The sequence below is a fragment of the Chelonia mydas genome, chromosome 2 (genome assembly GCF_015237465.2).
Source record: "Chelonia mydas isolate rCheMyd1 chromosome 2, rCheMyd1.pri.v2, whole genome shotgun sequence".
Lineage (NCBI taxonomy): Eukaryota > Metazoa > Chordata > Testudines > Cheloniidae > Chelonia > Chelonia mydas.
Window position 1 is genome coordinate 225353589 of NC_057850.1, and position 25463 is coordinate 225379051.

The window sequence follows — 25463 nt, forward strand, 5'->3', positions numbered from 1 at the left end:
TGCTTCGGGAAGCTAATCGGCCAAGGAGGCAAAGCCGCCAAGTCAGGTCAGCGGGAACCTCCCCTCAGGGCGCCCGCGCCGCGCCGCCTGGGGACCCCCCTGCGGGCGTGTGAAAATAAAATACACGCTCCGGAGTCCAGCGAGGGACAGCGCTTCCCCCCGCCCCCCCAACAAACCCAGATCCCAGAGCCAAACTGCTCCAGCTGCTCCGATCTTCGGTCAGCTTTGAAACAGTTTTAGAGCCCCCCCCGCCCCTCCCCAAAAAAACCACTCCAAAAGTCCCGCTCTGTGTTTGTTTTCTCCCCAGAGGAAAAGAGCTGGATGTTGCGAGCTCAGGACAGGAGCGTTACTGCTCTTCTCAAAGCGGTCGGGGGGCTCGCGTTAAAAGCTGGCTTTGGTGAAGCAATCGGGGCGGATTCCTGTTGTTAACTCAGCCCTACGTACGGCTGAAGCAGCACGAAGGGGGACACCGTCCTCGCCCGCGGCCATCCGCGCCCGTTCCCCCACCCTCCACTTCCCTGAAACCAAACCCGGCTCGGAAGCCGGGCGCCCGAAATTCTGCTGTGCGAGTCTGAGCCTGAGGACACAACTCAAGCATCGCAATCCGATCGCCAAAGGGAGAAGGGGCTTTAAAAATGCAGACACATGTTACAGCACATGAATCTGCTTGGAGGAGTCAGCTGCGATCCGTGTTCAAGCTGGCCGCGGCTGGCAAGAGTCCAGCTGGCGCGCTGGCCAGTGTTCAGGCTTGTGAGCGCCACGGGCACCTCTTTCTCCCAGCCTCCGAGTGAGGTATTGGACAGCTGAACTCAAGGTGGAAGGCTCGTTTTGTGCTAGATGCTAGAACTGAAGCCAGGGCTAAGGGGGAGACAATTCCCAGGCAAGGGTTATCTAAACCCTGCCGGGGGGGCGGGGGGGCTGGAGCCGCTGGAGTTGCTCTTCACAAACGGCAACCAGCATCTGGCGCGGTGCCAGCCCCTCCTTGCTAATGTAACCACCACGGAACCTTTCCCTGTCAGTCCCACTTCTCCACAGTGACATTCCGGGCGGCGCATGGGCAGCCGCTGTGGGCTGGGCAAAAAACCCTCCAGCTTAGCCTTCGGGTGCTCGCGGGGGTCGGGGCAGGTAGAGAAGGTAAGGTGGAGGAGGTGAGCTGGCAGGCAGTGTTTATAGAAGGGGTAGGAGTTAGGGGCGGGGGCTTAAAGCAGCGATCCCTATTGTTTTGCAAACGATTTCTGCAGATCAGAGAAATAATTGGAAAGGTCTTGGCTTCCCCGGAGAGATCTAATGTAACCCTGGGCTACTTGAAGTATGATTATGCAATGTTAAAGTGGAACTGCTGAGAAGTGGATTTCGGATTGTAAAGCTCTCTGGAGATTGTGGTTGGTTTGTAAACAAATTCATAGGAAAGGAAGGAGACCCTCATTAACGATAACGGGGCTGGTTCTGCATTAGACTTTGCCTTTCCTTAGCAGTTTTATTTCCTTTTGATTTATCCTTTTCACGGTAATACCCTGCATATAACTGAGCCAAGTATTGTTATTTATTATATTTTATTTCTGACATCTGCAATGTCTTGCCTCTAAAAAACATCACCTCTTTCAAAGCAAGGTCAAATGTTTGTTCTCTATAATCATGGTTGCGAACTCATGGGGGAGGGAGGGGGGAAGCTTTCCTTGACTGCGGCGCAAGATTCTATGACCGTCCAGAACTCGCGTTTTTAATTGGATTTAAATAACAAATATCCCCAATCGAGATCAGCCTTCCCTCAGCCTCTCCCTTTATGTTCTAAAGAAACCCCGGGTTATTATTTCTACCCGTTATTGGTGTGCATTAACTGGAGGGCCACTGATTGAGACTGGTTAATAAAATCGACACGGGACACACATGCAAATTCCAGGCAATAAGTAAAAGCAAACACTGCAGGTGTTTCGAGATTTGAGGAAGAAACCCGTCCTGTGAGAATGATAAGGACAGATTTCCACAGGGAATGACTGCTGGGGACGAAACATAATGAAAACGATCCCCTGAAAATAAATTAAAGGTTCCCTCTGCAGTTCTGAGCATTCCACCTTAAGAGCGCCTGCCCCTTTAAGAGGAAGCTTTGCTTCCTAAGCGCTGCTGAAAGCCTGGCAGTCTGCAGGGGGCGCTGCAGGTTCGCGTTTCTCCTTGTGCCTGCCGGAGTCCGTGTGTTAATTGCCAACCACACAGGCAGAGCCGAGCGCTGCCGTCCGAGCCTTCTCAAGTGGGGGCTTGTAACATGGAAATGAGGAGCCGGCGGCCTCCTTGTTATTCCTGCAGGGTGCTGGGCCCGACTCGGCCCTGGCCGTTTATTGGCTCTGGAAACCTGCTTGTAGTGCGGCAGCGGCAGAGAGGTTTGCAGAAAACGTTCCCCCACCGCAAGACACCCAGCCAGGATCGCCTCCCCGGTCTTTGTTCCCTCTGACACGAGCGGCTGGAGACTGGGGCTTGTTTGGTTGGTTGCAATTAGGGAATTTGGGCTGCAGGCGTTTGTGTTTTCCAATCGCAGCCCAAAGAGGTGTCTCAATGCACCGCATTTTCTGGGGTTCCCTCCCTCCAAATCCTTCCAGCACCTTTGTCCTCCTACACTTGATCCTTTCCCCTCGGGGAGGGGGGGACCCCGGGAGGCTTGGAGTATCTGGTATTTATTTGTCCTGTGTAGGGTTAGTTGACAGACCCGTGTCTTCTGCTACCGTGTGACCCAGAAAGGCAGCTGAAGTGTCTCAGAGTACTCGGACTGATTACATCCATTGTGAATTCGAGGGAGGAGGGAGGGGTGACGGGTCCAAATTCACAAGGGCAGGAATTCTGGCCGATACAGTCCATCCAGATGAGTCTTGGGGAGGGGAGGGTGTGGTGGGGCGTTCTGATGTATTTGGGACGCAAAAAGGGATGGGATGGTGAAGATGAATGTAAAACCCTACATTGTCACATATTAAAAACAGAAGAATCTGTCTTCTCCTCTGGTCCATTCCCCTTCCCATTCTCTCGGGATATATAAGATATCATAAGATATTTACGATAGTGACAAATAATTACTGTAATGTCCTGATGCAATCTGTGGGAGCAGGTACATTTGTATCTCACAAAGTACTTTCCATTTTTCCCCCCTGGAAAATATAGAGGATGATTTTCATCAGTACAAACGAGCTTTTGCTGCTCGCTGATATTCCCTTTGCCCAATTGCAGGACACCAAGGACATACTGAAGCTGTCCTTTCTTAAGTATTGCACTTGCAATTTGTGTTAAATTTATTTATTGGATGGGGCCGATCCTACGCTCCTTGCTCAGGCAAAGCTCCGATAAACTCAGCCGCGGAATGAGCAAATTGCTGAGTGAAGGCTTTCAGAATTTGAAATTCTTAAGAGAAGAACCTGTTCCATACATGGTATCATATGGAACAATGTCTTCAGAAATAGTTTAATTTACCATTACTTTAATAAAAGAGAGAGGAGCATAAATACTTCTTTGTGAAACGGGGTAGTTCAGGGTAAAATGGCAATATTGTAAAATGCATGGACAACAAATGCATCCGGAGCACAGGAGATAGAATCAGAATTATATTCAGTCTCTTATAAAGTAAGGAATCAGCAGTGGTGTTCTGAGCTGTTCAAAAGTCTTCTGATGATCATTTTGTGATTCTGGGAGATGTAGGTACAAATCGAGCATGTTAATCTGGAATCATTTATTCACAAACCCTGACAACAGCAAATTGGAGAGGGCAGTACAATTTATAACTTGAAAATGAAAGAACACTAAGGTGAATACGAGACACCCACCCACACGTTCTGAGCTAGCAACGCATTTAATAATGTGTCACTTCATTCAAATCCCCCACGTTTAAAACACATTTTCTTAGTGCAAAGCACAAGAAGCTTGCAATGCCTCCATTTCAGGTTGAATAACTGCTCGGTATCATTTCATTTTTAATGTACATCTATTAAAACCGAGCGGTCAGGGCTATTGGAGAAAGTGAATCAAAGTGGAGCCCTAGAAATAAAGAGCGAGGCAGCTCAACATTAGACTTTTACAATTCTATTTGATTTTACCATCGTGTTCCTCTCCTCCCTCCAGATGCCATCTATAAGAAAATGCTGAAAAGATACCTTGCGCTTTACCATAAAGCAGAACCCACTATTGTATATTACCGATCTGGCATTTTTGTTCAAATTCCTGTCGAGTTAAATTGCCTTTCCCTGGTAATTCAAAATATAATTAGGCTGAATATTTTTTGTTTAAAAGCCCAGATAAATTAAAATAATCTTAATTTTAATGTGACATGACCCCGTTTTTTTCTTGTGAATAATGAGAATAAAGAGGTCATTAATTAAAACCAAGATGTCTCTGTATGAAAATACCTAGATCTGCAAAGGCTCTGAAGCATTGGTTGTATTAATAATTGTTATTGTATAATTGAACATGTAGATAGTCTTTGTTTTTAACCTGTAAGCACCGAATTTATTGGGTCTAATAGCTTATGATTATTTTTTATTCCTCGTTGCTAAATAAATAATTTCAGTTGATCTGTCTCTACATGCAAAAACAATGACTGCTAAGCAATACCCAAGTTTGAGAAGTGATAGACAAGTCCACGGTAGTATTACAACCTTCTCTTGTGGTCACATTTATAATGTAGTTGGTTAAGGATATCTTCCTGTAACATGTACCCTTACTTGCAGTTATCCACATAAAGATAATAAGGTGCAAATAAAAACACATTTAAAATACATTACTCTCGTGCTGAAGTTATTGATTGGGTTTAAAGTTTCAGGATTTTGACATCGTTTTAAAGACTATAGCCTGGTATTCTTTGAATAGAAAGCAAGGAAACTAGATGCCATAGATTTTGCTCTTATCTTCCACATACCCTACATTATCTCCTACTCCCAATTTTGTTAAAAATAGACTTTGCTCAGAGACATTCTGTCTTCCAAGAAGAATTCAATATCATCATTCGGGATTTCCTCTCTGGAATGTACACAACTTTTCCACACAGAAGGCATTAAAATACCTCATTTTCCCTAAATATTGCAGAAGTACACTTTCCAAAATATATAAGCATCTAATTATTTCTTCACCTCAATCTATTAATAATCTTCTAATATATAAATTCTACACAAAATCTACAGATCTCAGCCAGAAGATATAAGCATGTAACATTAAATATTTGATGGTATCCAATTGTTTATGGTGGTAATTTTTCATCTGTGAGGTTAATTTTATCCTACAAAACAGTCAACCGTGTTTCTTATTCTACTTTGAGGTTCTTCATGCAATCAATCCAGCCTTTTAGTATACGAAGGGGTATTTCCCTTCGAGTTGGTATTTTCCTGCTATAATTTAGAGTAAAATAAGATTTTAAAAGGATCCAGAGTTCTAATCTTGGTTGATGTTTTGGTGTATTCACCGTAATGAGTCCTATTCCCTGGGGTCATGAAGCCCCTAATGTCAATCAAACAAACTGATTCAGAAATGCCATTGTTCGACTCCCACGTCACTCGCCCTCTTCTCATTTTACTTAACAATACCGGAGTTCTCTGATCACTCATTCGGAATATGGGCATTATCTGTGGAAAATGCACAAAGTGTCTTGATCTTTCACTAGCAGATACTGTTAAGGGATTTCTGCAAAGCAGACTGTGTGCATGTTTATACTTCTGTCTCTGGACTTTATTACAGTTCGGAAGAGCCAATGAATATCTTGAAAGCAAACCATGCCATAAATCCGTCAAAAAATAATTTGTCTAGATAGATGTTACATTTCTATTTCCGTGATGAAAGGAGTTTCCTGTAAGCCTGCACTCTGATTTGTTACCGGAGGACCAGCTCCCTGATTTGTTACCAGAGGACTAGCAGAACTATGTCTGCATTTAACTGACGTGCCAACACTCTCAACAGTGGATTATACTATGGAAATTGTACCCAAATTGCTATTAATAACATCAGCAAAGGATGGTGTTTAATAAATAATTGTTAAAAGGTGGGCACATAACAGTCGGAACAATTTCAGGCCGTGTCAGCGAGCTACTGCAGCTCAAATTCTTTATTCACTGTCCTAATGTAACCTCTTCAACCCTATACAACCTACCTAAAAATTACCAAACCAAACTTGTACTAGGTAGTGTTAAAGCGGCAGGACGCTAATAGCTAATCATAAGCATGGGAACTTTAGGCCTTCACAACACTGACAATCCAGCAAACAGCTAAAGGATCAATAAACATAATATTCAAAGCTATGTAAGAAAAATAAATTTGTAGATGAGGGAATTCTGTAGACAATTAGAGCTTTAGATATTTGTTCTCACAAAAGCATCAGAAGAGAGTCTACCAAAAGATTAAGTATCTTTGACGTTAAAGGCAGAGTTTTTGGTGTTACTTTTTAAATAGGAAAATCAGATACGTGCCACCAAGGAACTTTTCAAATTGGTGTTTGTTTGTTGTTTTGAAATCTGGTATACTTAAAACACAAATAATTCAAAAGTTAGAACACTCAGAGATAAGAGACAATAAGTCAGGGCAGTCTAAGCACAATAGCCTATAGGCTTGAAACAGTTTAATAACATTTTTTAAAATTTCACATAGATCTGAAAAGTGAGCAAAATAGAATAAATGTTAGCCTTTCATAAGAGCACCAGAGCAGACATTACACCAAATTGCAAGATGTTAACATCTTCTTAATTTAAAATTACTTGCACAGGCTTCCCCACCCCTACCCCCAGCGTTTAAAATGCCTTTTGTCTCTTCATTTCACTTAAGCAAGCTTTTTGTTGCTGGCTGCCAAGTTCCATTAATGAAGAATTTAATCGGAAAATGTTTTTCCCCTTTCCTAAGCCAGTGGTGAACACCAGCCACTGAGGCCTAGGGTAGAATAAAATAGATCCCACCTCGATCATTATTAATACTGTACATTTTAATTTTTGTTTCAGTGAAAACCATTTACATGCAAGCAACTTTTTGCTTTGAAAGGGAAAATTGGGTTTATTGGGGGGGGAATACACACCTATAACCCCCAACTCTGAAATATGAAACAACAAAGGTTTTCTCTAAAGAGAGAAAGGCCTTAATTGCTAGATTCCATGTACAACTAATCCTAAGGCACAGTTAAAAGGAAATGTAATATTGTGAGTTTCTATTTCATTCTGAGTCCTTATGTATCTTCTGGCTTGAGGCTTTCTAACCTGTCTCTTCAAATGCTTTTTGTAAGGCAGATTTGGGGTGATTTTCTCTCCATTTTGTTCAGAATATGTGTGCTTTTCTCAGTATCCCCTTCTCCCCATAGTGGGAATAAATGGAAAGCCTCCTTTGGGATTAAAACCTTAGGTTTTCCCCTTTGCTAAACCGATAAAGAATGAGCGAAGGAAGAGAGGAAATGAAATTGTTATGGAGATTACAGTGTATGTCACCGGTTCTTTGGCCAGCCCTTGGTTTTTGTCACTGAACGGTAAGTGCAAACTTGTATTTCCCTTCACAAGAATGGTCAATTTTTCTCGCTTATTTGCAGTTTTCCAAAGTTCTACACCCAAACCAGTGAACCTTAAGCGCCCCTTTCACTCTTTTATTGTGAATATTTGTCAGTGTTCTGATGCGGTGATTGTAGTGACAGGTGAATCCAGGGGCCCACTGATGCCATCCTGACTTCATAGGTTTGGAAATGTAAAAGAATATTGGCCTTTTCACTCGGAGCCTGGCAGGCAACAGGTTCCCGTTTGCAGGGCTGCAATTCGCCTCCCCTGTTCCCAAGGAGGATGGCAACAAACCTGAGCTCGTCCATGCCCTGCAGAGCATCCGCTTCGGCTTTTCTGAACAGTCTGAGGGCCGTGCATGCATCCCCATAATCTTCTGACGATAAGAAGAAATATTATGGGGCTGGAACAAGCGATAACAGGAAAGAAGCCTGGAGGAAAATGAGCCCGGGTCAGACACTGCTGAGCGGGGCTCAGGCTGCCTTTGCCCCAGCACGGAACAGTTGTGCTTCGGCGTGATCTGCCCAAGCTGCACTAGCGCTGAAAGTTAGACACGTCAAGCTCTGCGCTCTCCTTCCCTTCGCCCCTCTTTAAACCCCCTTTCCTCCTGCTCATTGTGAATTAAAGAAAAGACGGTCTGGAGCTGAGGTGACGGTGGAGCGCAGAGCGCTGGGAGCGGAGTGTGACTCCGGCGCAGCTTTGTGTGCCGTTTTAATTGGCCTTGGCTACAAAAGGTTTGCGGAGTGAAAGGTCACCCCGATTCATTTTCTCCTTTAGCTGCTGGAGCTAAACACGCTTCCTTGTCTCCTCAGGTCTATTTTCCGAAAAGTGATGGGTTTTCATATTGCTATGGCGATGTCTCCCCTAACCACGGCAACGGGCGGCTCGGCGGCGCCCTGGCATCCAGCGCCGGCGAGAAAAGCCAGGGGGTGGGGGCGGGCTCCGCCGCAGGGAATTGGCAGGCAGGGGAAGGAGGCACCTTTCCCTTCGGCACGGGTCGCCGCTGCCTGAGGGTAGCCCGGCTGAACCCCTTGGGCGCCCGCTGGGGCCGGGCCGGGCCGCGCTGTCTGCACTCCCTCCCCGGCCCTCTGAGCTAGCTGGCCCGAACTGAGCCGGGCCGGGCCGGGCCGGGCCTCTCCCCTTCCCCACCCGACCCCTGCCAGTCCGGTCGGGTCGATTTTCTCTCCTTTCCCCCTGCAGCCCTGATCCGGGCCGGTGGGTTGCTCGGCGAGGCCGGATGGCAGCGGCGCTGCAGGGGCGAGCCCCTCAGGTTCAGGGCTCCCTGTTGCACACTTCGCCCTGGACACAACCGATCCCCCTCGCAGCCGGCGGGGGAGCTGGGAGCCCCTGCGAGCTGCAGCTCAGCCCGCTCCCCTCTGGCCCCCCTGCAGCCCGCGGCCTGCTGCACGCGGTGTTTACACTCGGGAGGCTGGGGGGGGGGGGGGTTTGCTGCTTCGCTCTTTCCACACCGGGGACAACTCGGAGTGGCTGAAACTGACAGATCAATCTGGAGCCCCAAAGCGCCCGTTTAAGGACAAGAGCAATGCGCCCGGGGTGAGGCTAAGCCTGCGCTCTGCGCTCCCGGGAAAGGGCCCTCTCCTGCTCCTGTGCTGACCCGGCTGCTGTGAAATAAACCCGCATTACCGGGGAGCCCCTGCCCAGAGACTCCCCTCTCTCCGGCGCCCCTTTGTAAGGGTGCAGCTCTTTCCCAGCCCTGCAGCGGGCGGAGGGTGCTGCGGCTGCGCAGACACCGTCAGTGTGGGCCTGATGTTACCAAAGGGAAGAGGGAAGAGCATATCTGGGAGCGCTGCCTGCAGGCAGTTCCTTCGGCTCCTGCCTCGAGAGGCAATCGCCCATCCCCCCGAGGAACAAATAAATTACAATGTAATAGCGAGACTTGGGGGGAACAGACCAGGGAGCCTTGCGAAGGTTTGGGATAGAGGCGTGTGAGCGGGTCTTTGGGCCTGTGGGCTGGGAACGGGACTTGTTCCGCTCCGAACAGACATTTTGAAACGGATCCCAACTTCCAGTTACCAAAAAGTGAGACATTTCCACATTCTCTACCTCGGACAAACCTCCTGCAAACCTCATCGCGGGTTTGCCCTGGGTCGAAACTAAAAGGAGAATTGTGCAAAAGCATCTGCTCAGGCCGAGTCAGAACAAAGACCAAACCACCGGCGTGGAGCAGCCTCTCCAAAATGTAACCCTCCATGATTTTGGAGGAAAACTCCTAGCGTGGTCAACCTATAATTGTGGTTGATATTTAATCCTCCTTTCTTAGGACAAAGACCCATTTTTTTACCACGTAGAAATGCCATTGAGATGTCACTAACCTTTAGGGTTATATCCCAAACTGGGGGCCTAGGGCTTAAAAGATGATTGTCCAGCCCTCTTCTAACCTGAACAAAAAGGATCTGCAGAAAATCGCATTTCTTTTCTTGCAACAAAGCATTGCTAATCACTTCATCTTGGGGGTGAATTTTTATTCCTGTGTCCACTCAGGGTATTGAAATCGATCGCTGCAATATTTAATATATTACAGTTTTAGAGTCGTCTCTTTGTACGGCCTGTTTTGTTTGCGGCCGGTCTGTCTCCCTAGCTATACTAGCTAGCTCTAACTGTGTGTGTGTGTGTATATATATATAATTTATTCCGGTCTTCCGGGGGGAAATCATTAAAAGTTGTGGTTAGCTCTCCAATAATGTGAAAAATAAAACGCCAAGTAAATGAAGTAAATAAAACCAGGCGACAGTTCCATAAAAATAATCTTGTAAATACCCACGTTATTAACTAATGAACTAAATACTTGTGGATATGGCTACAGCATTAGGACTAACTATATAAACCTCACATAATTAAAAATATAATGTACCCTTCCCTTTTTTTTTTTTTTTTTTTTTTTTTGGTTTAACTTTCCTATAGTGACCTGTCCCATAACCTTGTAATCCACTGTGGGATATTTTCTTTCTGGCCTCTTTCTTTTGTTACACCCCCACAGGTTTCCAGTCTAGATGCCTTTTTTCCTTGTAAACGCGTATTTTAAAAATATTTGACTTATTTGACTTAGAGACATTCGTACATAGTGGGTTAAGGTTAGAGGGCTCCGATTATTTTATTAGTCTTCCTTAAGCAACTACACCGGAATTTTTTTTTAAACGAAAATATTGCAGGAAATTGCTGCATTAGCAGCTTCAGTTGTTTTGGTTTTTAAGCAGTTTGAAAAGTGGGTACTTCAAATGTGCCTGGTCTTTATAAATTTTGTATACATATTTGGGCGGATCCGCGGCTGGTGTAAATTGTCATGGCTCCATGGATTTCAATAAACCACCCTATTGTGCCTGTATGTATATATGGTATTGCGTGTTATGTAAGCCGGACGGTATTCTGAGAAGCCTGCAGTACCTAGGTACACAGCGAGAGTGGCCTCAGGAATCTCCGGTTTTCCCTGGTGTTGCTCGTTGAGGTAGACTCTAAAGACAGATAATTTCATTTGATAATAAATATCACATTGGACAGGAGTTTCAGGAAGAGTAAGGACAAATCTGTGATTTTTTTTTTTAACCATACACAAGGTTTTCTTGGAGGGACTCTCAGAATGAAAGCAGCTAGTTGTTTGTTTTCAGATTTGATCTTTGAATGTTTCTGTGAGCAAAAGATTTGAAAACAAATGAAAGCAGAGCTAAGGCTGGTATATCCTTATGGCCTTACTCGGAAGAAGAATTCACCCCGATGAATTGAGTAACGTCTAACGGGACTCCCACAGCACCTATGAAGACGAAGCTAATGTATCTTCTTCAATTTACAAGAGAATCTTTCGTGTCACACACATTTATCTTCAATAGTCTTGGATTACTAGGGATGCAGATTTTTAATCTCTATAACATCGGTGCAATATTATGAACATTTTTGATTGTTAATAGGGAACATCAAAACTTCCCCAGTGAAGACAAATCTGCCACATATTGATGTGTGAACACTTGAAGTACAATTAAAAGCAGCTCTTTGCAATTAGCACTGTGCTTGATTCTAATACAAAAGTATCACATGTTTATATGTAGATCCTCATTGTTATATAATCAGCTGCAACCCGCATTTCATAACCAAATGCAAGCAGTATTCTCAAGCTAAAAGACATCTTGGATTTGCGTGTGGTGTGAAGTCACTGCAACTAGCACAGTCCCAATAAAAAGTACGTCATAATTTGTTCTCGGGTTCAGATGGAAATTCCAGAACTATTCTCCAATACTCTGGTGAACTTCCTTAAACTGAACGTCCATAAAGCTGCTTAAATAAAACTTGAGAATTACAGTACTTCAGGTTCTGGACAAAATACAGCTCAGTGTTGGAATTTTCACATTAAATCCTGAGAGAGAGAGAGAAAGAGAGAGAGAGAGAGAAAGATAAGAAAGATAGGAACCTTTGGAAAGATAGGAACCTCTTTTAACCATGTTGGCGCAGAGTTCTTGCTCTTTATCCTCTTCATATGCGACAAATGTTTCATAAATTATAAAAAGGAGCCATCCAGCTCCCAAGCTATAGATGTTTATAAACAAAGCACACACAAAACTATCTCCACCCCTGAGTAAGAAGCTAACATTTCCAACACGTAAAAAATACTTCAAAATGCCCTCTGTACAGATGTCAGGTTCTGACATCCCTCATATTATTGGGATAATATTTATATTTATCTGCAGTTACACAGATATAGAGATAAATGCCAATTTACACAGACTTGTTCGATGTTGTTTAATGGCATGGCTTGTTTAGAATTAAATATATTTGTACATCCCTTTATGAATAAAGATACTGAAATCATAAACTAATTAATAAATTTTACTGCTATAAATTGCAAACCCGAGGCCATCATTTATAGAATAAACTACCCTGAGAATATAAAAGAGACTAGATGGGATCATAGATGGGAAGACCAGGCATTATTTTGAATTGTGTATTCAATTCTGTTCTCTTTTTCTTCTAACACATCATTCACTAAGAATATTATATGGCCTCAAGTGAATCTGGCAGATTTTGCTGGGTACTATATTGCAATTGGAAATAATCTGAAAACCCTTCTTATGGGTATAATATGTTACTTCAAACATCCACAATAGACACAGTGACGTTTTTCAAATGGTCTGGAACACTGTACATTAAATGGCACATTATCACTACTTACTCTTTCCCAGTAGTGTCATGTACACGGAAATGGAAACGGACATTTCCAAAAGTGAGCAACTGCTTTCTCCTGCAGTTTACTAGATACGATTTCTGATTTTGCTGTTGTGAGATTGTCTGGAACAGTTTGCTGCTAAATCTTCGGAACACAATAGCAAAGTAAGTAAATATGAAACGTGCTGGCACAGGTTATGTGGCAGCTTTCACTCTCACGACACATACACTTACGTACAAAGAGCCTGGAAAGCCAGCAAATACGCTATTTAGAGTTTGTGTAATTACTTTTCTGAAGCTCTCATTGATTCTTAAATCAGGTTTATTCAAACTAGGCGGCAGGTTTGCTGGGAGAATAAAATGTTCGTTCGCCAAGTTATTCTCACCCAAATAATTAAATGGCATTTTTAAGAAGTAACTATTAGATTCCTGTTTACCAAACTATAGTAGCTAGTAATCAGGAGTAGCACTACATTAATGGCTCTAATACAGCAAACCCTTCAATGTAAAACAAAGAGTTGATAGCGAATGCCTCCCGGAATGGATTGTGTCACTGCTATTAGAATGGATGTATTTAATTATAAACAGGTACATTTTTGTTATCCCAGAAAGATAAAGAGAGGGGAATGACAGTTTGAAATATAATACAAAGATGTGAAGTGACCCGAATAGCAGCTAAAGACAAGGGTTTATCTCCACGTGTTTCTGGGACGTGTTTCCCAACTAAACTTTGTAGTGATCTTTGGGGAAAACCAAATACAGCTGGATGGAAACATCCTGTTTTGCGGGAAATGGACTGTACAACCCCACATATCTATTTCGAGTGTGTTCATCAAATTGGAAAAGAACTGGAAGCTAAAGACCTGAATTTGGCTAATTCTTCTTGCATTTTACACATTGCAATTCAGTATGGATCATGAAACTCAGTTTTGAAAAGAGCTTCTGTCCTGAGTAGCGTGGGTTATGTTATCTCGGTATCTACACAAATCGATTGATCTAAAAAAAACCCCTCACCATAGTTTCTATACAGAGAAACGCAACGTTATTTATAAAATAGGAGAGTAGGAGCTGTAGAAAGTTAACAGATGTGGGTTGTACAAAAATCCGTGAAACAAGTGCTTTAAACCCAGGGGGATTTCTCCTAATAGCGAAATCCGAAAGAGCGAGCGAGAGGGAGAGATTTTAGGAAAGAGAATAGCCCTGTATAAGTTTCTAGAGAGGAATTTACGTTTCATCACGATTTATATTTGGTAATATACGGACACGTGCACTCAGAGTGAGTTTAAATGTAACAGCGTTTATGTTTCAGTTACAGTTAGCAGCAGGGCGGGTTTCATTTTCCTTTGAAAGCAATGAAGAGTAAAATCTCTTGCCCAACAACACTCTGCAGCCTAGCGTTGAAACCCAGCAGCCAGAGCGCTGTGTTTGCTTCGGGAACTCCTCTGTGCATGAAACAGCGTGCGGGGTAGTTTGGGGGAAATTCAAGACATTTTTTCTTTTTCAGTCAGAAACTGGAATCTGCAGGTTCTTCTCCAAATGGCTGTTGCCTTTCCTTTTCCTAGTAAGTCCCAAACGATACCAATGGCAGAGAAGCGAAGGGGGTGGGAATCTTTTAAAAACAAAACTGCAATTTCCCCCCTAAAGTTTGCACTTTTCAGTTAGCACTTTGAATTTTTCTCCCGTTTGACGGCCTCCTGAGTCCCTCTCTAGAGAAGTTTCCAGTGGATGGTGTGTGTGTGTGTGTGTGTGTGTGTGTGTGTGTGTGTGTGTGTGTGTGTGTGTGTGTGTGTGTGAGACTCTTTAGTGGTTTATGTTAACAAAGGAGAGACGTGAACATTGCACGCGTATTTTCTTCATTTTCAGATTATTTACTTCACATTTTCTGCATTAAGCGGGTATTGGCTTTTCTTTTTTTTTTTTTTTTCTTTCTTTTTTTTTTTTTTGAGTCATTTCTGGAGCTTGGCTGCGAGGAGATTTTTAAAAGCGTCTATTTGGGAAGTATGAAGGATTCGCCTCGAACACGAGTTGGTTTTAACCAAATGATTCGAGTTTTGCTTGTGCAAAGGCGACCCTTTCATTTCCCACTGACAGCAGCAAGGCTCCCGAGCAGGCCGGATGCCTGCAGGATTGCACTGAACTGGCCTGCGTGATACTGAACACCGCTTTACGCTTAGCTCTTCAGACCCTCGTCATTAAAAGCGCACCTCTGAGTGAATTAAAATCTGAAAGATCATCTTTTTTCACCAGAAGAGACCTACTCCCGCAGCATCTCTGAAAGGTCACCAGCTCCGCCATGGCTGATCCCAGCTTTTGCTACAGGCCACATTAGCAGAGCGGCCATTTACTGCCCCTTGATTGCACCAATGACCAGGTTAGCTCATAAAGCCATTCACACTCAACAATGGGGATTTTCTCAACAATTAACAAGAAACAACATAATAAACCCATTTACAAAGCCCTGGCTATTTACTATAAATTAGGCACTCTTTAAGAGACCAGCGCCTAATTTCACACACTTTACAACTGCAACTGCATTTTAAACACGAGAGTAAACAACCTTGTTGCACTTTTCTCATTGACCTGTCTGTGCAGCTCACCACTATGTTCTTCTCTTTCGTGTGGGCTGTTTTATTTGTATTGCGGAGCTCCCAGCCGTATCACCCCCAAATCCATATTTGCTTTCCGCATTGCAATTTGATTTTCAGATGGATTGGGTAGGGGGAAGGGAAATTGCATCCTACCTTCTTTCTTTAAAACCTAAGCCCTCAAATAACAAGTGGGGCTGCAGGAAGTGTATTTTTTGTTATCTTTTCGCCACGATGTTGGCTGGCTGCGTCACTCATTTAATTAGTGAGTTGTTTTCAATATGGGCAGTTAACTATTACATTTTAGAGACAGTTAACTAGTGCGCCTGTGTGCGAGAGAGACAGAGACAGAGAGTGGGGAGACCACACAAAAGAAGAGCAAAGTGAAATGGATGATCAGCCAGAGGAACTACCAAAATGGGGGGAAATATGTGAGCCTGATCTTCATTTTCACTGGCCCCCTCAAACAGCAGCCTTAGAGCAGCCGCCCTGCAAAAAGGCCACTTTGATGTGAATCTATGTGGGAGCTACTGGTAGTGAGCGAGTGCAGGAGCTCCTGTTCCGCCTCGCCTAATGAGTTGGTAACAAATTCAAGAGAGAGAGAGAGAGAGGGAGAGAGAGAGAGGGAGGTCTGGGCGAAAAATCACAAAGAATTTGTTTTCCATAAAGCAAGATGGCGGCATTTTTAGTGTTTCCCCCAAGTGTCTGCACGGTATTAAGGGGAGTCTCGAGACCATCACGGCTACATTTCAGGGGAGAACTTTAGCTCACATGTTCCTGCCAACGAATCTGATGATTCTGAAGGCAAAGTACAGTGGTAACCTTATGCTGCACGCTACACCACAGACTTTAGGGCCAACTTCCTTCTTCTTTCTCGTCAGGAAGCAGAGATATTGGTCACTCCGGCTCATCACACTCATGTACAAAGTATAAAACGAGGCGTTGCTGACTCCATCCAAACTGCCCCCCGCCCCCCTGTTTACAAACACAGCTGTTGCAGTATATTTGCAATGCTAAGGATAAAGCCACCAGCAGCGAAGAGCAAACGAGAGATGATGCGGGAAAGGGTTTCTCGGCATCTGGAAAGGACAGAACGCCTTGTTTTTGAAACTGTCAATTCTCTCAACCCCTATTGTGAGAGCTTCATGCAAAACATCTAGGGCCTTTTAAAGCTGGGACTTGTGAGGCCGCCTGAGATTGAAAAGGAGGGGGTGGGGGGGCTAGGGCATAGCAAATAATTATATCAGAACAGTTTAAAAAAAGACAACTTAGAAGGCCTAAAATCAGTTAACTGCATACCCAGGTGTCCTTTCCCAAAATGTTTGGGAAGTGTCCTCTGTTTAACAGAAAGCAATTTGGCTACAGAGGAATAAGAAACCCCACATTCAACCATGGAACTGATAAACGGTACATTCTTAAACATGATTGTAAGGGTAAATACCGGGGGGGAAGGGGGGGAACCTGGTGAATGGCTCATTTCTGTAAATCTGATTTAGCTAGGTAGATTCCAATGCCTTTGTCCTTATTTTGAGGGATTTATTTTAATTTGTACACGAGCGTACTTTTTAACTTTAAAGTTATGTCCAAACAGATTTTAAGCTGAACTATTAACATTTTTCAGTAACCATTTTAAGGGTAGAAACCACAGCTAACCACGTTCTCTATATTATATATTTTCTAGTATATTACATGTATTACAATATTTTTTTTACAGATTACCACTGTATTAGACGCTGGTCTAGAAAAAATGCCACTTTTTACACCCCTCTCTCTGTCTTAACCACTCACACGCGTGAAGTGTAACAAACAAACACATGATAGCATTGTTCTTATTTCTGCAGAAACTTTAATTTATTGGCGACTAAATCTGATATAGGAAAAAGGGTCAAAGACCATGTAGAAAATCACCAAGTGAATGATTGAACAGCAAACGTCATACAACAGCCACCACCATTTTTGCATTATTGCTACATAGTGGCGTTTTAAATAAACCAGTAAAGAGATTATCCCACTGTAGTCAAGTAAGTGTATATTATAGAACAATCACTTTTAAAAGTAAATTGTTGTAAACTGAAAGTTACATCTTTTAAGGCAATATACCTGGTTGCTGAAGGCATTACACATGTTCCCTTTTTTAATGCTCTAGAGAATTAGACATAGTCCAAAACTTCCTTTGTCTTCAATGTGGTCGCAGAAATCTTCCCAATAAATGTATCAGTAGCCTCTACTTGTAGCAAAATCTCTGGAATAATGTTCCAGACAAGTTCAAGTACTCTCCTAGGTGTGTTTTATTTATTATTCTTTTATTCTTTTATTTCATTGTATTGATTTATGCATTGTACATCAAGAAACTGGAAAACTGTCAAGTTTCATAGCTGATGCTCTTTAGTTTCTCTTTCCTACAAACATTACAGAAATATCATAATCTGGCTGGCTAGAAAACCCTTGTTTTCCTCAGTATTAAGACTTACCTTTATTGGGGAAAATGTGCTATTTATAACAGTAATTTTATTTTATTATTATTATTATTATTATCATCGTCAAGTCTAAAATTATAATAAACTGTGTTCGCAAGAATTATTACAACACAATGAGCAACAGCTACCAAACTACCAGGGCTTTGAAAGAATGCCCTTTTCAGTAAATTCTTGAACCTGGCAGATTACTCTGACAGAAGTAAAAACTCAAATGTTCTTACTAGTGGCTTGAACTAAATTGAGGTGTACACGTGTGGCAATTATTTGGCCATTTAACTTCTTGCCTGTTGATGGTGCCTTTATTCAACATACTTCAGCAGAAAAGTCCACAGGAATGATACATTCAGGAATGTGTTGGGCTCGGTGGTGTTCATTCTCCAGCTTCCATAAACTGGAACTATTAATTCATGTAGGGCGACAGAGCTAATATCAGAGCTGGGCGCCATATTTCACGTTTTAAACTCCACTGAATGTATTTGGTCTGAATTTGTGCTTTGTTTCTTCCCCCAATATTAGTTAGAGAGTCAAAACAAATCGCCTCTGCTATTTATAAGTTAGGGTCAAGTCACCATGTCTCTAATTGTAAGTGCACAGGGTCAGTGGAGGAAGCTACTTTTAAAATGCTATACTGTTTAATAGATAAGGCGAAATTTCAGGTTTTAAGCTTGCATAGTGTAGCTTTGTAGCTTTTCGTCAAGGGGAGACCTTTTTCAACCAAACGCTGCTTTCCCAAAGAGCCAGGGGATTTTCCTGAGCAGTAAACTGTGTACGTATTTACAGATCTCTGGAAATAAGCCTGTAATTTATGCAGCTCCAAACACTCGAATGTAAACATTAATTTCAGAACAACTTCATCCAGTAAACAGATTTTTAACGACCACCATAATTTCCGCTGAGCAGGTTAAGTATGCAATGCACCTTTTGCAATTGGCAACTTAAAGTGTGTGTATGTGGGGGAAGGGTGAATCAATTGAAAGGCAATTGTTTACTCTTTCTAAATATATTTGGCTGCAGGTATTCCTAGAAGAGGTCTTTTACAATGAAAGGAAAACCACGGTGTGCATATAGTAAATAGAGCGGAAAGCAGCCAGTGTCTACTTGGAATATTGAGAGACAAAGAGGGTAGAGGATCAAAAATAGGCAGTGAATTTCCATAAGAAATGTTGACTCTGAGTCACACAATAAACATTTCATTGTTGTTTTCTTTTCTTTTTTGATTTATGATAAATTATTCTCCCGGAATTAATGAAGAGGTGGAATCCCTAAAATGTAATTTGGAAAAGGCTCTAGTATAAATAAAATGTAACTCAAAAAGAGTAATTTTTAATCTCGAACTCTGCTGATTCAGCAGCCCAATTGTAACTGACCTTTTCAAATCCCCAACTTTTCAAACTGTTTTATTAGAACTTTGTAACCTATTTCCCTCCCAAAATATAAACTCTACATTGTTCAAGACTGCCTTAAATTGAGTTAATAACAGTTTTATTTCAAAACAAAACAAAACAAAAATAACCTCTGGAAGCCTATTTCCTCCCAATAAAAACCTTAAACTTTCAAATGAAGAGGAAATTATGGACAACTCTGCAATAAGTCGAAGTGTATGAAATCAGGAATTTTTAAACAGTGTTTTTAATTGAAAATAAAGCTAAAGCATGCTTTTCAACAGTGCAAATTTTCATAATTTTGATTTACTGCTTCCATCATCACAACATATTACACCAGCATGTCTTACCGAGGGCTAGACTCTAGAAGTCTACCTGTTAAACTATTTCGATATTAAGTGCAAATATAGATAATTGCCTCTGATTGTCACGTGCAGTAGAAATGCTCCTGCTACATAGATAGGATGGTATTGCAAAACTCAAGTTTCAAGAGATTCGGATAAAACAGTGAAGTGTACTATGGTTAAAATGCCTGAGTTTTGGTGCCAAAAAGCTATGAATAACATGATATTCTCATTTTGTGTATTCTTTCCACTTATGGCCTCACGTTTCACTTTCTGTGTTGCATTTACCGCTTTGCTATTTCCTCCATCGGGTGTGAGAGGTTAGACCATAAAGTGTACTGCTATACAGGCAAATATTTTAGTTGCTTTGCAAGTTAGTAAGGGGCATGTTCAGACCAAAACTGAAGTATGACATTAGTGGGTAGCAGTAATCTTATTTAAGACTTTTGGGTGAAACAAAAAGTCTTTCCAATTGCAAAGAGTGACTGTACAAGTAAAAAGACACCCTTTACCAAAAACAGAATTCCATATTTATTTACTAGTTTTGAGATGAGGCAGCTTTTCCAGTGCTCCAGCTGTACTCAAACCCCAACCTTTCATACCATAGAAAAATTAGTAAATGCAACTGCTCTTGGAAAAAGAGCCCCCTACTTTGGAAAACAAAGCTCCCGAAAAGTAGAGACTGCTGCCACATTGAATTATCGTGAACCCTTACTGTGCAACCAAGTAACTTAACAAACTTTAACTGAATTAACAGTTAGACTTCCATTTTCGAAATCTAGTGCATAAATTTAATGGCTCATTCTAATATTTATTATTCAACCTTTTGACATTTATTTGTAGCAGTTGAATTGAGGTACCGGTGCATTATTAGCATTTAAACAGTAAAGTGTTCCAGCTCTACCATAATCACTGAGTTTAAGTTGAGTCCTTAGCCTGAAGTACTCTGTGGAATGTAAAAATTACCCAGACAAACAAACAAGCAAATAAAAACTGCAATGGAAAAGAAAACAGTAATCCGATTTCTATCTTCGCAATGTGATAAAACAGGACTCCAAAAGTGTGTAAAGCATTAAGGAGCTTGTACAAACCATCCTGTGGAGTTTAAAACAAAAGAAAGGTAAAGGTGGTTCAAGAAAGTATTTTCCAAACTATTTTATTAATTAAATTTCCTGAATTTGTGGCTAGGTGGAAGAGGTATTGCAGAACCGCCCAACTGCCATTTCCATACAGGATGGGCCTTGTGAGGTGGTTGGGAATCCTTAGTGGTGTTTAAGGAATAAGCTGGCAACAAATCCCCATCATTGCCAATAATTAGTGACGGTGGACAGGGAAAATTTGCCATGAAATTAAACGGCCTTTTCACTGCTGATGCTACATTGCTGGCTACCCTTTTGCGTCTATTGGTAACTGTAAAATCATCCAGTGTTCCTTCATGTGTCTCAATTTTACCTGTAGGACGTGGGCTTCTAGCTGATTTCAAATTTGGTTTGACTGGAGGAGTCTGCAGTACAGGTCGCTTTCCCAAAACCAATGTCCTGTAATTTTTTCTCACCCTCGCTCCAAATTTATACTCCCCATCCTCAGGTTTTGGAGTACCTAAAGTGCATGAAAGGACCTGACTCTGAGTCAGCGTGTTTAAGGAAGTGGTTTCTTTCTCAGTGCATGCAGAATCTTCCTGGGCTGTTAATAAAACCTCCGGGTTATTACTCTCAGTCACACCGTTAAACTCATCCTTAGTATCATTGCACTCACACTTTAGCTTATGTTTTGAAAGGTCAGGTTCATAGTCTTCATTCGTACTGCTATCCTCTATTTTGATTTTAATATTGTGCAGGAATGGCAATGCCTTATTGCCTGGATCAGTGCACTCAAGCTCGGCTGCCGCTGTTGTCGAAGCACGATCGGTTTGCAAAGAGGGTAAATCCGTGGCAAATTCAATACAAAGAGGGATTTTGGAATCTTCTTCTGAGTTTGCTGCTGTTGGTGAAGATTCATTATTTAAGAACCTAGCAGCTATTGTATTGTTATCTGCACAGTGTGTAGTTGGTGCTTGAAGGCATTTCCTTGCCTCTCTGAGTATTCTTTGTTGTGGAAATGCATTGTTTGTCTTTGGGCTAGGTGAAGAGGCCCCCTTTGCAGCACAGTTAATTGTTAGGTCAGTACTCTTTACATTATTGGAAAATTCAGGGTGTGGGAATGTGATCTCGGATACCCTATCGTCCCTTATCTCAGCAAAGCAACTTCCAAGGCTGCTGGAGCAGCACACTGGAGGTGCCTGGGATGCCCAGCTTTGATGACTCCATTCCTCTGGCAATTCCGATTTGACACCACGCTGAGCACTTTGGAGGTCGGGAAGCCTGCCTGCCTCCTCGAAAGCTGGCGATTTGGTGGGGGCGGCCGTGGCCAAATGATACAAGAAGTTGGCCTGGGCCACGCTGGGGGGGTTGCAGAAGCTGGTTCGCCTGAAGCGGATGCTTTGCACCGAGACCTGGCTGGACACCGAGCTGGAGTCGGAGTCGGAGGTCGTATCCTCCTCCTCGGAGCTGACCTCGCTGGAGTCCGAGACGCCGCTGCCTTCCTCCTCCTCGTCTTCCTCCTCCTCCTCCTCCTCCTCCGAGGACACGGAGTTGCTGGTGCTGGAGAGGCTGGATCCGAAGTCCGAGTCGTTGGCCACATGGTCGGAGTAAGAGCTGGACTCCGAGTCGCTGCTGCAGCTCTCGGGGAAGCTGCCCAGAGGCTGTTGCGGCGGCTGCTGCGGAGAAGTGCAAAAGCCATCGACGAGGTGAAATCTCTCCAGGCAAGCGGCCGTGCCTGCTGCAGCTCCTTTGGGCTTGCAGGGCCTGGGCACGATCAGGAGCCGCCTGGCGCTGCTGGGGGTGTTTAATACACAGTCCTTTTGGGCGGCCTCACACGGTCTTTTCCTTTTGTATCTGTAAGTCAAACCCACAGGGCTCCCGGCAGCCGCCGCCGCCGCTAGCTTGGTCTGAGCCATGGCGGCGGCGGACTGGTAATAATAAGCAGCCGCAGCCGCCGGGTGCTTGCTGCAAAGGACGCTCCGAAAGTAAGGGGGATCCGAGTGAAAGGTGACATAGTTGCCCACGATCGGGGCGGTTTCATAGTGTAAAGGGGGTTTGCAAGGCGACCGAGCGATTTCTGGGTAGCTGTGACCAGTGTATTTACTCAAAATGTGAGGTAGATCAGAGGCCGGTAGCAAGCCTGTGTCCCCGGGACGCAAAGCTTTTCTTCTAACTGGCAGAGGCTGAGCCGATTCATTCAAACCCAGCCAAAGTTTGTTCTCTTTCCAAAAGCTGGAGTAGGGGTCGGGGGATGTGTGCTCCGGTTGGAGATCTTTTGTTGACAATGCCCGGCTTATTTTCCTCCTTTTTGTCTTAAGGACTCGTTCCGTTTTGCAAGAAGTGTAAAGAGCTTCTACGTCCTCTCTGGATATCAGTGTGCATTTGGCTGCATGGAAAGCGATGGAGTTGATGGCTTTGAGTTTCCTCAACTCCTCCAGGTCGCAGTGATGCTTTTTTACTTTTAAATGATCCATTCGCTTGTGCACTGTAGTTCTCGGGATGTTTTTGAGCAGGTCTGTAAAAACCTGAGAGAGTGCAAACATTTGCTTTCCTTTAATGATGAGGTAGCCGAGCCTCACGCCATCCACCTCTTCAAAACCCGACTTCAAGTCTCCCATTTCGTGAATTAAATTATTCCCAGCATTTGCAGAAAGAAAGAAAAAGAAAAAAAGCCACACACACAATCCTCAGCCAGATGCTGTATTTGTCTCAAGGCATCCTGCTAATAAAATAACAAAGACTGTTATTCCTGCTCAATGGAGTGCCAAACTTTAGAAGAAATTAGAAGAAAAAGGAAAAAAAAAACAAAAACAACAACCATGTGAAACTACAATCTCTCTATATTTTTGTTTGAAAATCAGGTTTGCCAAAGTGTTTCTCTAAGTTGCTGTTGAAGATCAGTACCTGTTCCCTTTCATTCCCTGCTTTTCCATTGGAGAACTATGATAATGGAATGTGAAGGGAGGAAGAGACAAGAAATGCAGCTGCTATTCCCGCCGCTGCTTTAGCTACAAATAAAATGACAGAGTGAAGTGAGCTCGTCCGGAGACACCTTCATCAATTAATTCCCCTAAAGCCAACGCTGATTGGACACTCCTGACAGGTGATGCAATAAAAATTGATATTCCACCCCTTCCCCCCCAAAAAAATCTCCCACTAATTAGCATACCCTTACACTGCCAAGCCCCCTCCCAAAGTAAATAATACAGTTAGTATATAAATCTTTCTATTAAACAATCTGAGCTCAGATTCACTCAGACCTCTCAGACTTCATCGCTAGCTACAGATGTAGGATTTGTATGTTTTTTATTATCATTTTATTTATATATTTATATATATATATATATATATATATAGTTAGACTATTTTGGACAAATGCGGCTATTTTGCGCATTATGTGTCTGTAAAGGATATAAGTGTTATCATATCGAGAGAAAAGACTTTGGTAATGCAATAATTTTAAACTGGTATTTTATTCTGCATTGTGTGGAAAATGAAGCTTAGCGAAAATGTGCAGAATAGCCTGGTATTTCCCTTTTTCAAGCTCCAGAGTGAAAGGCTCTGTTGTTAGAAACCGAGAACGAATACTTACATTTTCGAGTTTCTCTTGGTTTTCCTCTTCTGTTTAATTGTCTTTCTACAGTCAATGGCTAAGTTTGTTTTTTGCTCTGCATATCAAGGTTTCCAGCACCGTAATACTGTCACTCTGTAGTTGAAATTCTGTCTGTAATATTGGGGGAGGGGAAGGAGGACGTGGGCTCACGTCAGACCCATAACAAAGCATAGATAAGCCAGAAATGTATACACTTTTCACAATTAACCGTGCTGGATCACAAGCTGGAATGTCCTAGAGTCCCAGACTCCACGTCAGGATTCTTGTGTGCTGACGGCTTCCAGGAGAGAAAAGAGAATGTAAAATATCCAAGGTGCTTCCAGAGGCTTTACGTAATAACAGAAAAGTGCTGGCACACGATCTAGAATACTGCAATGGTCCAGGACACTTCTGGTTTGCAGCACGTTCAGTTTGGAGTAGACCTTCTGCAGACTTTAGATGTTCCATTTATACCCACCCTTTTAAAAATCATTTTGAAGAAGCAGTATGAAGGTGTAACCTCTTCGCAGTGACGTTAAAATACTTCAGTGTCAGGCACAAATGATTTCGAACATGTTGCAATGTTAGCAAACCTCTTCCTTCGTGCGTTAAAATGATGTTTGCGGTTTGCATGTCAAAAGCTGCAAAAATAACTATCCGCCCATAATCAGTTTGCAACTGAAAACTGGATATAACACAAGCACTTATATATAGCAGTAGTTTAGTGCATATCCAAAATTAGACACATCCGTGTGATTAAGAAAACATCTCATATTTCTGGGACTAATTTTTCCTTTCTAATTCAAAAGTTCCATTATCCATTCTAAAGATTGGCAATATGGTGAGTGGAGCTCGTATTACACCATCAGATATAGCTGAAATAAATAAAAGGATCGCTTAAAAAATAAATTTCGGTAGTTTTTGCATTACAAAGTAGAATGCACACAACCTCCCAATTTCGCAGGAATTCTGGCGAGAAGTGGGAATTTACAGAAGTGCATCCGGAAATTAAGGAAGTCTATTTAGGAGAGTCTGTAACTCAGTAGGTTTGAGATTTGAAAAGCCACCCCTAGACTACTGTTGCTCTCTGCACAGATGTAATCGCCGCTCTTCAACTTAATCAATGTGTGTACAAACCACATCTAGTTCTTCCTTTTGAAATCTAAGGATAGTATTTCCATCCAAGAAACCAGAGCTACAGCAAATTACATTTTGTCCCTTGAATGAGAAAAGGATCGTTGAATGAATCTCGTGATATTTCAGCCTTTAAACGTAACCAAGAGGCAGCAGTGAACAATGCCTCGTCACAGCTAATACCATCCACAGAGTTAAGCCTTCTTTTGCTTTGCAT

The 25463-nt window shown here is 42.8% G+C and overlaps 1 protein-coding gene across 2 annotated transcripts; it reads right to left on the reverse strand.

Annotated features, from left to right (window-relative positions):
• Positions 1–19326: 19326 nt before the first annotated feature.
• On the reverse strand, positions 19327–25353 carry SKIDA1 (SKI/DACH domain containing 1). 2 transcript variants are annotated; one of them, XM_037890828.2, is made up of 2 exons: positions 24113–25353; positions 19327–23239 (listed from the first exon to the last, which is right to left on the reverse strand). In XM_037890828.2, exon 2 carries the CDS (start codon positions 23136–23138, stop codon positions 20601–20603), a length of 2538 nt encoding a protein of 845 aa, XP_037746756.1. In that variant the 5' UTR covers positions 23139–23239; positions 24113–25353; the 3' UTR covers positions 19327–20600. The 2 variants fall into 2 exon arrangements, with proteins under 2 accessions (XP_037746756.1, XP_037746755.1); XM_037890827.2 differs by having other exon boundaries at positions 19327–23242.
• Between the last annotated feature and the right edge of the window lie 110 nt (positions 25354–25463).